Source organism: Enoplosus armatus, chromosome 7, assembly GCF_043641665.1.
Source record: "Enoplosus armatus isolate fEnoArm2 chromosome 7, fEnoArm2.hap1, whole genome shotgun sequence".
Taxonomy (NCBI): Eukaryota; Metazoa; Chordata; class Actinopteri; order Centrarchiformes; family Enoplosidae; genus Enoplosus; species Enoplosus armatus.
This window is the reverse complement of record NC_092186.1, coordinates 26926000-26938885: the sequence shown is the minus strand read 5'-3', so window position 1 is coordinate 26938885 and position 12886 is coordinate 26926000. Positions and strand designations below refer to the sequence as shown.

At 41.5% G+C, this 12886-nt stretch overlaps 1 protein-coding gene across 1 annotated transcript in view; it reads right to left on the bottom strand.

The window, feature by feature from the left end:
• Nucleotides 1-201: 201 nt before the first annotated feature.
• trappc8 (trafficking protein particle complex subunit 8) overlaps nt 202-12886 on the bottom strand; it is a 43765-nt gene continuing 31080 nt past the window's right edge. Inside the window, exons 21-29 of the mRNA XM_070908537.1 lie at nt 11851-12007; nt 11625-11721; nt 10350-10418; nt 10191-10249; nt 8938-9144; nt 7214-7315; nt 6120-6259; nt 4749-4838; nt 202-1708 (exon numbers count right to left, since the gene is read on the bottom strand). Of these exons, the coding sequence (XP_070764638.1) occupies nt 1474-1708; nt 4749-4838; nt 6120-6259; nt 7214-7315; nt 8938-9144; nt 10191-10249; nt 10350-10418; nt 11625-11721; nt 11851-12007 (1156 nt within the window). The 3' untranslated portion in view covers nt 202-1473. The remainder of the gene's footprint in view (nt 1709-4748; nt 4839-6119; nt 6260-7213; nt 7316-8937; nt 9145-10190; nt 10250-10349; nt 10419-11624; nt 11722-11850; nt 12008-12886) is intronic.

Here is a 12886-nt window from a genome sequence, read left to right as displayed (position 1 = left end):
CAAAAAGTGCATTTGTTGAGGCCTATTTCCAGCATACCTTCCTACATACAGTAATAGCTTCATTAGGTCTACATATATATTTGTTCAACTGTATGTCTACATGTATATTGTTTATTATATTTATCTATATGTTTTTTCTGTATATTCTAGACACAATGTGCGAGTGTATTGAGAGCTACTGAAAACTGAAACTGAGTCAAATTGCTTGTATGGGTCAACATACTTTACTGTTAAAGTGGATTTTGATTCATCCATATATTTTGTTTTCATACATAAAAGTTGTTGTTGTAAACAGGACTGTAGCAATGAGTAAGTAATGAGTCAAGTCCCCTCCACACACACCCCTCAAGAGACTCGCACCAGACTACTACAGATATCAGACAATCTCTCATAGTACATACAGTATCATTAGTTACAGTTTTATTTTCTATTTACATCCAATTTGTTATATAAATATAATACATCATTTTCAGAAAAGCTGTCAAGTCAATGCATACAAGAGCTCGATCACAACATGGTGAGGTTAAACACACAGATTAGGTGTGGTATGCTGATTGGATTGGCTGGACTGGAAAAATCACACAGATAATGGGCAGTAAGATGGGGTTCAGTCATCAGCCTCTTGCCAAGTACTTCAGGAGAAGCTGGAAGCCCCAAAGCTGTAGACTCAATGAAAAGACGGCTAGGTGGTGAGGTGTACAGTATTCAGGATGTAAACGGCTCTTGTTAGAATGTCACAGTAACTGACATTTCAAGACTACTGCTCACACATTGACACATCGGATTCTTCCAGATTTCAGTATATTTGCAGATTGAAGTTATATTTACATCAATCCACAGAGTTTGGAACAAAAGGCCATTCCAGCTGAACTCGACCAAAAAAAAACCCCGAAGTGATGTGAGCACTCAAAATGGACTACTCTGTTCAAAATAAGTGCAGCAGCTTGTCTCTGACTTTACTTTAAGGCTTTAGATCAGAGTCAACACTCTGGTCTAACACCAGCACGTGCCTGCCAGATGACCTAGCTTTTGTTAGGTCCAAACACAAGTGGGTGTTTGAGATGCTGGTGACAGGTGGGTGAAACAGAGCGGGTGAAGACCGTAGAGGTATGGAGGGCTGGGGATGGTAGGAGGGTAAACCTGTGAGTTAATGAGAGGGCCTCGTACAGAAAAGGTAACGTGCAAGTGAAATTCTTTGATGCTTGGCTGATGAAACTAAATAGTTCTGAGGTCCATAAACTGTCTGACCACTTAATCTGTAACATCAGCTCATCAATCTCTATAAACTGTGAATGTTTGTTTTAAATAAACCTTTTTCTATTTTACCAATTGGTACAAAACAAGTGTTTCCTGCTGTCCAGTATTAATCAAGAAGAACAAGTATGGTCATGTGTGTAGCGTAGTAGCTGGTGCTCAGTGGTTTCTGTGTCCAGAGAGTCCAGGTTTTCCTGTCCGCAGACCATGATGCTCTGCTCAGGCGTTGTTGATGATTATAAGAGCAGGACTAGCTGTCTGCTGACTTGTCTCACACATGGTGCCCTGCTCAGCTGGCTTGGCAAAGACTCGAGGCGTGTTAAGGTTGTAGACTCCTGCCTGGAGGAAACAGGCTCGCAGGGTCAGGCACAGCACCTCCTGCGGCTTCAGCTGCAGCTTGTACTGGGTCTGACCCACCCAGGTGAACGAGCTGTGGACCTCCAGAGACTCTGTGCTGAAAAAGGCATGGATGGATGGAGAGCTTAGACAATATGTTCACCTTAACCAAGACTATTGAAAGATAAAGTTATATTTAACTGGCCAAATACAAGTCATGTCAACTGTCAGTCAGCAACATGCCTTCAGTGTGTACAGTTTATTAGATATACAAGTCTAGGAAATAGGACTATTCTTTAATTTAATTTGACAGCATTACATTCTCTATGTACATAAGTTACTTTGACAATCACATAGCTAAACCTTATTTTTTTTAACAGTCATTATTTTGACTGAAATATGTATCAATGGTATAAATAAAATAAAAGAAGGGAAATGGAAAGAAGTCACCAGAATCAACTATGATAAATTATATGCAACAACTTTTTAGGAGGTAAGCTTTGTTTTGGGGTGAACCATTTAAAACGTGGCACTCCAATTACACATGAAAATCAGTTACCTCATCATAAGGAGGACTAATTAGCCTGTGAACACAGTTAAACAATGTCTTTTGTGGCTCTGGATGAACTTTGATCAATATGATGTCATCAAGGTTATTTTCTCATATTTGACAGTGTTATTTCTGCTTGGGTTTAGAGAAGTTAATAACAGACGAGTATTACAAACTGGAGGTGTGGAGTTTAAAAGACATGGGTGTTTACGGCCCATGTCGTACTGTATGCTTCTAGCAACTGAAAGAGTTATTGGCCAGATTTCAAACAACGATGAGACTTCATATTGCATGAATTCACCATGTCTACATCAGTGGAGCTAAGGTGGAGCAGGTGAACAGTTTTAGGTTCCTGGTAATCAGCATCACAGAGAACCTGTCATGGTCTACAGTCTAGTAAAGAAAGTTCAGAAACGACTGTGTTTCTTAAGGAAACCTAAGAAGGCAAAATTCCCGCACCTCACGTGTTTTACAGAAGAGCAATAGAAAGCATCCTGACTGGAAACATTACAAACTGGCATGGGGCATCACGGCCCAGGATAGTGATACAAAAGTATCTGCTGCTATACCACCAGATTGCATGGCAGCTTCTTTCCTCAGGCTGTGAGGCTCCTCAGCTCCAGCTCATCTTCCACACTCCACCATAAATAAATGATGTGTAAAACCAGCATATTTTTATTCTCTTGTAATGTCTCTCTGTGTGTAGCATAAAGGGGGATTCATTTCATTTTAATGTTGTAAAAATGACATAAATTAACCTTGAACCTTTATAGGTGGCTGTAATCATTCTTCCTCTTCATACCGGCTGTGAAGAGATGTACAGTGCATCCGGAAAGTATTCACAGCGCTTCACTTTTTCCACATTTTGTTATGTTGCAGCCTTATACCAAAATGGATTAAATTCATTTTTTTCCTCAAAATTCTACACACAACACCCCATAATGACAACATGAAAAAAGTTTGAGATTTTTGCAAATTTATTAAAAATAAAAAACCTGAGAAATCACATGTACATAAGTATTCACAGCCTTTGCTCAATACTTTGTTGATGCACCTTTGGCAGCAATTACAGCCTCAAGTCTTTTTGAATATGATGCCACAAGCTTGGCACACCTATCTTTGGGCAGTTTCACCCATTCCTCTTTGCAGCACCTCTCAAGCTCCATCAGGTTGGATGGGAAGCGTCGGTGCACAGCCATTTTCAGATCTCTCCAGAGATGTTCAATCGGATTCAAGTCTGGGCTCTGGCTGGGCCACTCAAGGACATTCACAGAGTTGTCCTGAAGCCACTCCTTTGATATCTTGGCTGTGTGCTTAGGGTCGTTGTCCTGCTGAAAGATAAACCGTCGCCCCAGTCTGAGGTCAAGAGCGCTCTGGAGCAGGTTTTCATCCAGGATGTCTCTGTACTTTGCTGCATTCATCTTTCCCTCTATCCTGACTAGTCTCCCAGTTCCTGCCGCTGAAAAACATCCCCACAGCATGATGCTGCCACCACCACGCTTCACTGTAGGGATGGTATTGGCCTGGTGATGAGCGGTGCCTGGTTTCCTCCAAACGTCACGCCTGGCATTCACACCAAAGAGTTCAATCTTTGTCTCATCAGACCAGAGAATTTTGTTTCTCATGGTCTGAGAGTCCTTCAGGTGCCTTTTGGCAAACTCCAGGCGGGCTGCTATGTGCCTTTTACTAAGGAGTGGCTTCCGTCTGGCCACTCTACCATACAGGCCTGATTGGTGGATTGCTGCAGAGATGGTTGTCCTTCTGGAAGGTTCTCCTCTCTCCACAGAAGAACTCTGGAGCTCTGACAGAGTGACCATCGGGTTCTTGGTCACCTCCCTGACTAAGGCCCTTCTCCCCCGATTACTCAGTTTAGATGGCCGGCCAGCTCTAGGAAGAGTCCTGGTGGTTCCGAACTTCTTCCACTTATGGATGATGGAGGCCACTGTGCTCATTGGGACCTTCAAAGCAGCAGAAATTTTTCTGTAACCTTCCCCAGATTTGTGCCTCGAGACAATCCTGTCTCGGAGGTCTACAGACAATTCCTTTGACTTCATGCTTGGTTTGTGCTCTGACATGCACTGTCAACTGTGGGACCTTATATAGACAGGTGTGTGCCTTTCCAAATCATGTCCAATCAACTGAATTTACCACAGGTGGACTCCAATTAAGCTGCAGAAACATCTCAAGGATGATCAGTGGAAACAGGATGCACCTGAGCTCAATTTTGAGCTTCATGGCAAAGGCTGTGAATACTTATGTACATGTGATTTCTTAGTTTTTTATTTTTAATAAATTTGCAAAAATTTCAAAAAAACTTTTTTCACATTGTCATTATGGGGTGTTGTGTGTAGAATTTTGAGGAAAAAAATTAATTTAATCCATTTTGGAATAAGGGTGTAACATAACAAAATGTGGAAAAAGTGAAGCGCCGTGAATACTTTCCGGATGCACTGTATTTTTACACAGAACCAGGGCAGTGCACTTTGTCCTCCATGTCTTAAAGTGGATTTGTGTTAGGAGGAGATCACAGTGTGTGTGTGTGTGTGTGTGTGTGTGTGTGTGTGTGTGTGTGTGTGTGTGTATAAAACACATAATCTGTTAAACGCACCTGTTGCTTTTGTGCTGCAAGTCAATGATGACATCCACTTGAGCCAAGGAGCAGTTGGACAGAGTCAGAGTAACCGGCACTACACAGAGACTAGAGACAGAAAAACTGGTCAGTGAAGCTGCTTTTCTCTCTAAGTGGTTGTTGAAGGAACTTAGGGTATGCAATGATTATATAAATAACACGTGTTTATTTCAATCAAAGCATACTTACTTGGATAACATATGTGCGTTAATTTTAATTATAGAAAACATGATGCACAGATGATAGGAAAGTAAGTATATTCAAGCACATGAACAAAAGGAAAAGGTCATCTTGCCCTCCAGATGCTAGAAGGCTCGTTATTGAAAGAAAGAAGACAAGAGCATCGGTACAGGAAGTCGCCCTATTATCGGAATGTAGGGGAAAGTTTTTGCAGACATGCGTTTCATAGCAACAGTTGTATGACACACGATCCATGTCTCTAAATCTTACCAACCAGAAGTATTCCATCCCATCAAGAGACCCAGACCATTTGTATTCCAGATTTGTATTATACTTTCTGCAATCTGAAGAATAAACTACTTTGTACTAAAGAAGTAGAGTGTTTTGTTCTTCTGTATCTCAGTGTTGGGTCATACAAACCTGATATTTATCTAAAGTTATTAAGGGCTGAAAGAAGAAAATGCTGACAGATTTTTTGGCTAAATTAGAGCCATTTAAAGCTTTATTCCAATGCAAGATGGGGGCTTGAAACTAGACTAAGTGGTGGCTTAGAAAGTAGTTGGGATTTAGTATGAGAAGGATACCAATACTGTTCAGTTCTGACAAGTGGTGCAGGCACTCCAGGAAGGCAGTTTAATAACTGATCAAGAGAACGATGCTACATGTAACCTTGCTAGCTCTGCCACAATCATCTACATCTGAGAGAGACGTAAAAAACACCACTATCTTTGATATCAAGCTACTCATACACACCTCTACCTTCTGTTCATACACACATCTTCCTGGGGCAAACATTAATAACTGACACAACATTGATAACTACAACACACAGCAACCCACAGAAAGACCCACCAGTCTCCTGTAGTGCTTACTGCTTGCTCCCCCTAAACCAGATCTCTAACCTCTTCACTTGTCCCTCTCTCCTCATACATTGTGACCCACAGGATGTTGGTGTGTGTGTGAAAGAGGACAACATCCAATAACACACACAAACCTCTTTTTGGATTATACCTTCAACTTCAAAATATGCTAATTGTTAACTTATCACAAACACATGTACATACAAACGTGGGACTGTTATAATCACACGAATGTATGTACGTGCGTCTCGTCCTCCATGACCCATTTCACATCCCCCATAGTGCGTGCGTTCGTGCGTGCGTATCCCACCTCTCCTGGACAAATGGATGTGTGTAGGTCTCAGGGTAGTGCAGGTTGGTTTTGATGAGTTGTGACAGCTCTGCAGAGGGCAGGACGGCTGGAGGAGGCAGTTCTGATTTAAACTTGAGCAGCACCATTTCTTGAGCTTCCTGCAACAAAAACACACAGACACACTCAAAGTTACAGTGCAGAACACTTGCTCTGGATGAGGCCATAAACAAGAGTCGATGTCAATCAGTTTTCAAAATAAAACCCTACTGAGATATGAAGCATCACATCAAATTTTTATTTTAAAGATTTCAGTGCCCGGCAGGTACAGTGTCTGGTCATGTAATTCCAAGTGCCAGCAGAAAACTATATGCAAGGGCAAATGCATGTGTTTTTAAAGTCAATCACTAAGAATCTGACATGGTCCACACATCAAGGTCGACATCTTGACGAAGTCAAGGCAACGCCTTAACCACATCAGACAGCTTCGTAATTCAGAGTCTTTCTGGGGGTCCCAAAGACATTTTACTCTGATGCTGAGGAAAGCATCCAAACAGCAGAAATAACCAACTGGTCTGAGAACTGCTCTGCCTAGGACTGCAGAGCCCTACAGAGAGTGGTGTGCCGTCGGATGTACACTCCCCACTCCGCAGGACTCAATAACCAGAAGGTGCAGAACCAGACCTATGAAGGATCCTCACCAACCCAGCAATGGACTATTACAGCTTCTACACTAAGGCAAAAGCCTCTATAGCCACAAGTCCAACAAAGAAAGACATCATCACGTCATCAGGATGGTGACCTCTATATATCCTTGGCCTTGTCTAGCTTATAATCCTTTGCACTGCCCTGTACATTTTCCTTTTTATATGCTAGCTTTTCTTTTAGCACAACCTTAGAAGCATGTCACGTTGCATTTTTTACATCAGCACAGGGCTACTTCAATGGTTTCTTTTTTGCGAATATACATGTTATGTAGAACCTTGGACCCTTTTTTGGATTTTTAGATAAAACCGTATCTCACCATTAAAGCATTGAAGCATTCACTGAGTTACAGAGAGGGCGTGTGTGTGTGTGTGTGTGTGTGTGTGTGTGCATGTGCGTGCATACTGTACCTCTTTGGCAGTCAGAGAACTGGCCTCTTTCCCGATGGTCTGCAGCGCCACATGGAGCTGACCTTCTAGGATCAGCTGTTTGTTGTCCTCAACCACATAGGCCTGTACAGACAGACACATCATAAACTGGAAACTCAAGCACTGACCGTCCATATTGAGTTTCATTACAGTTATTATATTTTAAGTTGTGAACAAAATATTGAAATCTAGTTGATGTATTAAATATCAGTGGTTGGCAGGACTTTCGTGGTGTCTTTTCTCCACTGGCAAATAATTTCATGCAAGATTTGAAGCATTGGATACATCTGTCAATCACCACCCTCTGCTTGCTTTACCCAAATATGAACAAAATGATAAATGTTTCAAGATGTTAGCATGAATCGGGTATGAGGGGACTGGTGCCGCTTTACCACAAAACTCTTAACATTTTGTTCCTGGTGAACAGTGTTAGGATACTCAAATTTGCCAGTATTAATTACGAAAATGGGGACGGGTACGTTCATCATTTAAGCTGGTGAGAGCAGCCAAAATGTAAAATGTTTATACTGTAGCTTGTTAGGATAAATTTAAATGTAAACAAGAAGTTTTTGCAATTTCAATAAAAACTGTTTTGTCTATGGTCCATATCACAACGCCTATATTAGGAAGGATGTCCAACATAATCAGGCTCTCTATGACTTAGTGCGAGTTATACAATGATAATCGGGGGATCAACTTCTAATCCAGGACATAAAGGAAACCCAGTACAGCACAGGCAAATGCTCCAGTGAACTGAAATCTTACAGTCCTTACAGTATCTTGCTTATTTAACATATGTCTGCAGTCTGTAGATGATAAATCAAATTATTACACCAGCTCATGCAGCACATACAACACAACTTCTGTAGTCAGGGGTCACCAACAAAGTATTCTAGAGCAAACCTGCCAGCGTTCAGACATCGACAGTTGACACAATGTAATTCAGAAACTCTGAAGCTAAGAAAGTAAAATGTAAAGTGTATTAAATCAACTAAATTATTAAATTAAATCAACTATTAAATCAAGGGTGGCATGGTGGCGCAGTGGTTAGCACTGTTGCACGAGATCCCCGGCTGTCCTTGACCAAGACACTGAAACCTAAGTTGCTCCCGATGGAGACCAGCACCTTGCATGGCAGCCATTGGTGTGTGAATGTGTGAGTGAATGGGCTGTAAAGCGCTGTGGGAACCATGAAGGTTGAAAAGCGCTATAAGTGAGATCATTTACCATTTAACTAGATATGGGTGCCCTGGTAGATCACCTAGTAGAGTGCACGTACCATGTAAAAAGGCTGAATCTTCAACACAGCGGCGCGGGTTCGATTACGACCCTGCCCCTTGCTGCAAGTCATCTCCTCTCTCCCACCTTTCCTGTCCCACTTCACTTGTCACTATGCAGGCAAAAATATCTTTAAATAAAAAAACAACAACTAGAGAGCTATCTATTTACATTAACCTACAGCATCACCACTGGCTTGTGTGACACATGCAAGACTTTAATGAGGACGTGAGCCACTGCAATGACGGAACTGAGGCAGGCAGACAAAATGTTCCATGTCCCTCATGACCTGTTGTTTTCACCTCTTTTGGGGGGGGTCCAAGTCTTAATTAGGGCCCCCCCACCCTTAATTCGAACCATGCTTATTTGGCTTCACTAAGCCTGATACTGTGACATGGAACTGGTTATCATCTGGCTCTGTTGTGTACCTTCCAGATGACGATTATGTTGAGGTCCAGCTCATTACACTTCTTGACAATGTTGGTGATATCAGAGGCTCTGTCCTCAATGGAGACAGAGCCCTGACTCTTGCTGCTGGATGATGTCCTGGATGATGCCACACACACTTGCTGAGACTCTGAGGTCCGACCGCCACGGAAGAAGAAATCGCCACAGGGTGTGGAGGAACTGATGATCTGCAAAGAGACAGTAGCAAGAGGTGAGGGGGAGGTAGGAGGACAAAGAGAGCAGAAAATACACGGAAAGAACACATAGACCAAGGAAAGCCAGGCTGTGTGAATGTTACCACCATGACCTCCACACCAGTTTTGTTTCATCATCTTCCCTTATCTAAGTGTTTCCCCAACAGAGGGCCATCTGTGGTGCACTGCCACAGGTTTATCACACCAGGTTTATCCTGGGGTCTTACTAAAATTGTTATTTCTTAGCAGTTACTAACACTACTGTGTTTTCTGTAACCTTAAAGTGGTTAAAGGGGTATTCCATCCACCTCTTTTGATTTGAACTACACAGCAACAGGCAGAACATACTAAGTCAAAATGAGATTAGCAAAGCATCATCAGCCCTTGACCAGTGGCTTCAAAATAAGATCTTCACAGACTTTGCCCTACACATTTTTTCTGACTATATTATGTAATTTCATTACATACAATTCCATCTGCCTTTTGCTACATGTCTTCAAGCTGTCACTATAAAATAAAGGGGGGATGCCCAAAAAATGTCTTTCACATTCTAACGCCCTGACATTTCATAACTATGCGAATAATCTAGCCAATAAAAGACAGGAACGCATCACTAGATCAATGTTGTATGCACTTATTTCAATACCGGGTTATAAAAACAACTATGTCAGAAAAAAAAAAAAATGGATTACATGATGACTTGTATGTGAAAGGTATGTCTCATAGTGATGCTCTCACAGAGAATTATCAACAGACTCTGCAGTTCCCTTAGCTCTACGGAGCTTTATAGCATCTTTCAGCTAATTATTTTGGTTTTACAGCCTGCAAGTTTACAGTATTGTTTCACTTTCACCATTTAATTTTGTTTGACAAAGTATCAAACACCAGAGGTATCCACAGAGATAGAGTGTGGAATCAGGTGAAATCAGGCCTATGTCTGATCACTGAGCTCCAAAGGATCAGATGACAAATTGCAACAAACTATTACAAATTATCAAAATGAGAACATACATCTGAAAAAAAAAATGCTTTCAATTTACCCGTTCAGTTCCTAGATTCAGGTCTGCAAAGGTGTATTTCTCTACAGCATCCAAGGTAGCTAGAAACAAGAGACCAAACATAACCAAACTGATGTTTATTCAAAACAGTAAATCTAATCAAAGCACATATATATGGTTTGTTTATTCTGCATGAAGTACCTTGGTGGGGCTTGCATCGTGTGGCCCTGAAACACAGCTTGGCTCTTTCTCTGCTGGTGAGTTTACAGTCTGGAGGGGAAGAGGGCAGGCTTTTCATGTAAGCTCTGTATAGCTAGAAGGATGTGTCATTTTTGTTACAGTACATGTAGCAGTAACTAGCTTAAGCATACATTATGATACATGACGACTGGTTATCACGACACCAAAGTTCCATGATGACACCTGAGCCGTGAGATGTGGTTGAAAGTTCAGAAAAAAAAAGTTGATGTGAGTTGAGATTAATTTATCATCATCATGGTCATTTTGCAAGATTTCTGGGGACTATACTACCTCTGAAGTCACTTAAGGACAAAGCTGGGCAGTGCAGTTCTAAATATTACTTCTCATTATATATATATAGGACTAGTTTAGAACAAGTCTTTTACCACTACAACTGAACAGCTCCACTGCAGCATTTTGGGGTAAAGTTCCTTGCTCAAAGGCAGTGCACAGGTGTGTATTTAGGGAGGGCAGAGTGTTAGCCATTCACCCAGATCGCACCTGTCTGAGCTGTACACTATCACAGCCACCTTGAAAACGAGGTGACAAGTAACTGATACAGACTTCTCTGAGCTAAATGAACTATGGATTTTATATCAGTCATTGCAAATTCCAGATGGTACTTGGAAAAAGGTTGACTATCTGGATATTCAGAGGTTGATGTGTAGTTCCCAAATGTAAGACTCTGTTCTTGAAATTTGTGAGGGAAAGACAGGACACTGGGAAATCTTCCTTGCTCCTGGTGTTCAAGATACAAGTGAGTAATAACAACCATGGTGAAAAGGTGGAAAACAAAAGTTGTGTAATATTAAAAACAAAGAGGGTCTTGGTAAACGAGTAGTGAATTCAGTACAGACTCAGCTCAATTGTTCATCTGGCTGTTTTTACTTATTTTCTTCAGATACTGTAGATGATTCTGTTGAAATGGAGACTACATACAGCTGCACACAATATAGAATAAATGGGCAGATTGAAATAGACCATATAACTATAAAGGAAGGAAGGAAAGAACAAGGAAGATCTGTCTCAACTACTCATCTGATCGACTCCACACTTGGTAGGTGTATTGCTAAGGACCCAAGGGAGTGCAGTGTCCAATTTGGTGCAATTTGGCCAGATGGTGGCACTATAACAATGAACTTTATGTTTTGGCCTGTAACTTTTGAACCCCTGGGCACACGCTCCAAATGGGCACTGCACTAGTGGAAGAAATAAAGCACAGTGTGAAAGACACACCTTTATCCTTGGTTAGGTTGATACACTTGCGGAGGCGCCAGTGTTGACTACTGCTGGACACCTGGACGATGTGGAACTCACGCACGCCAGCTTCACTCTGGGAGTCAAGAAGAGGCAAATTAAAACAAAGTTTGAGCAGTGAGAGGTTGTTCAACTTGACAGCAAAAGCAAAAAGCTGCATACTATAAGTGTGTCCTGGAGGTGTGTGGCATGCTGGGTAGCTCACCGTATTGATGTTCTCCACATCAATAAAGACCAGCGTTCCACCACTGCCTTTGTCTTCCAGACTGTGATGGGGAGGAACACTGCTGCGGCAGGCCGATGCCTGCACACTAAGAGACCGACTGGCACAGATAAACACTGTGTGACGCAACACCCGATGACTTCACATGAAGAGAGAGTAGAAAGAGTAAGACATGATGGAGATGGGTTGTCTACACATGATAAACAGTTTGAGCTGCATTCACTGCTGGGTTAGTGCAGTGTCAATGAAGAGACCTCAGTTTATAGCCATTATATCACTAATTAATTTATAATAAAACTGTTATATTGAATTTATGCATATAAAAAAGCAAGACATTTTGAAATGTTGAATACAAAATGTCAAGCTGTCGGTTGTAATATGTTTGAATGTGCTTGAAAAGTCAACTGCCAACAGACTTTTTTCAGAATTTTCTGTTAAATTGTTTTGGCAAGATACTGTTGTTTTTTTTTGTTTTTGCCTTCATTTTATAGTCAGTGTAGAGAAAGACAGGAAACACGGAAAGGGGTATGGCATTGCAACACAAGTCCCCAGAAGTCAAACTGCAGGCTGTGTGACTGCCAACAGCTTTAAAATTAATGGAAGCCAACTTTTTCAACTAGAGTTCCAGGAACTATGAAGCCACACAGGAACTTAACTGGGAACTAAAAATCACTTTTACATACGCTCTATTGAGCAAGAGATAGAGGAGTAGGACATGCTCAATGACAGCCTGCAGATCAGCTCTTCAACATGAAATCCTGCTTAAACTTAATACGCTCGTGGACACTAAAAGTGTATGATTGAGAGTTCATTACCTTTATTACAACACAGCTTAAATTATACTTATATAAAAATGGCTATAGATACTTTTTGAAGAAACAAAAATGAACTGACAGAGTCAGTGCCCAAGGATATATATGAACCCATTGAGCAGCGCCCTGGTAGCTCACCTGGTAGAGCATGTACCATATAGGCTAAGTCTTTACTACAGAGGCCAGGTTCGATTCCAACCTGGCCC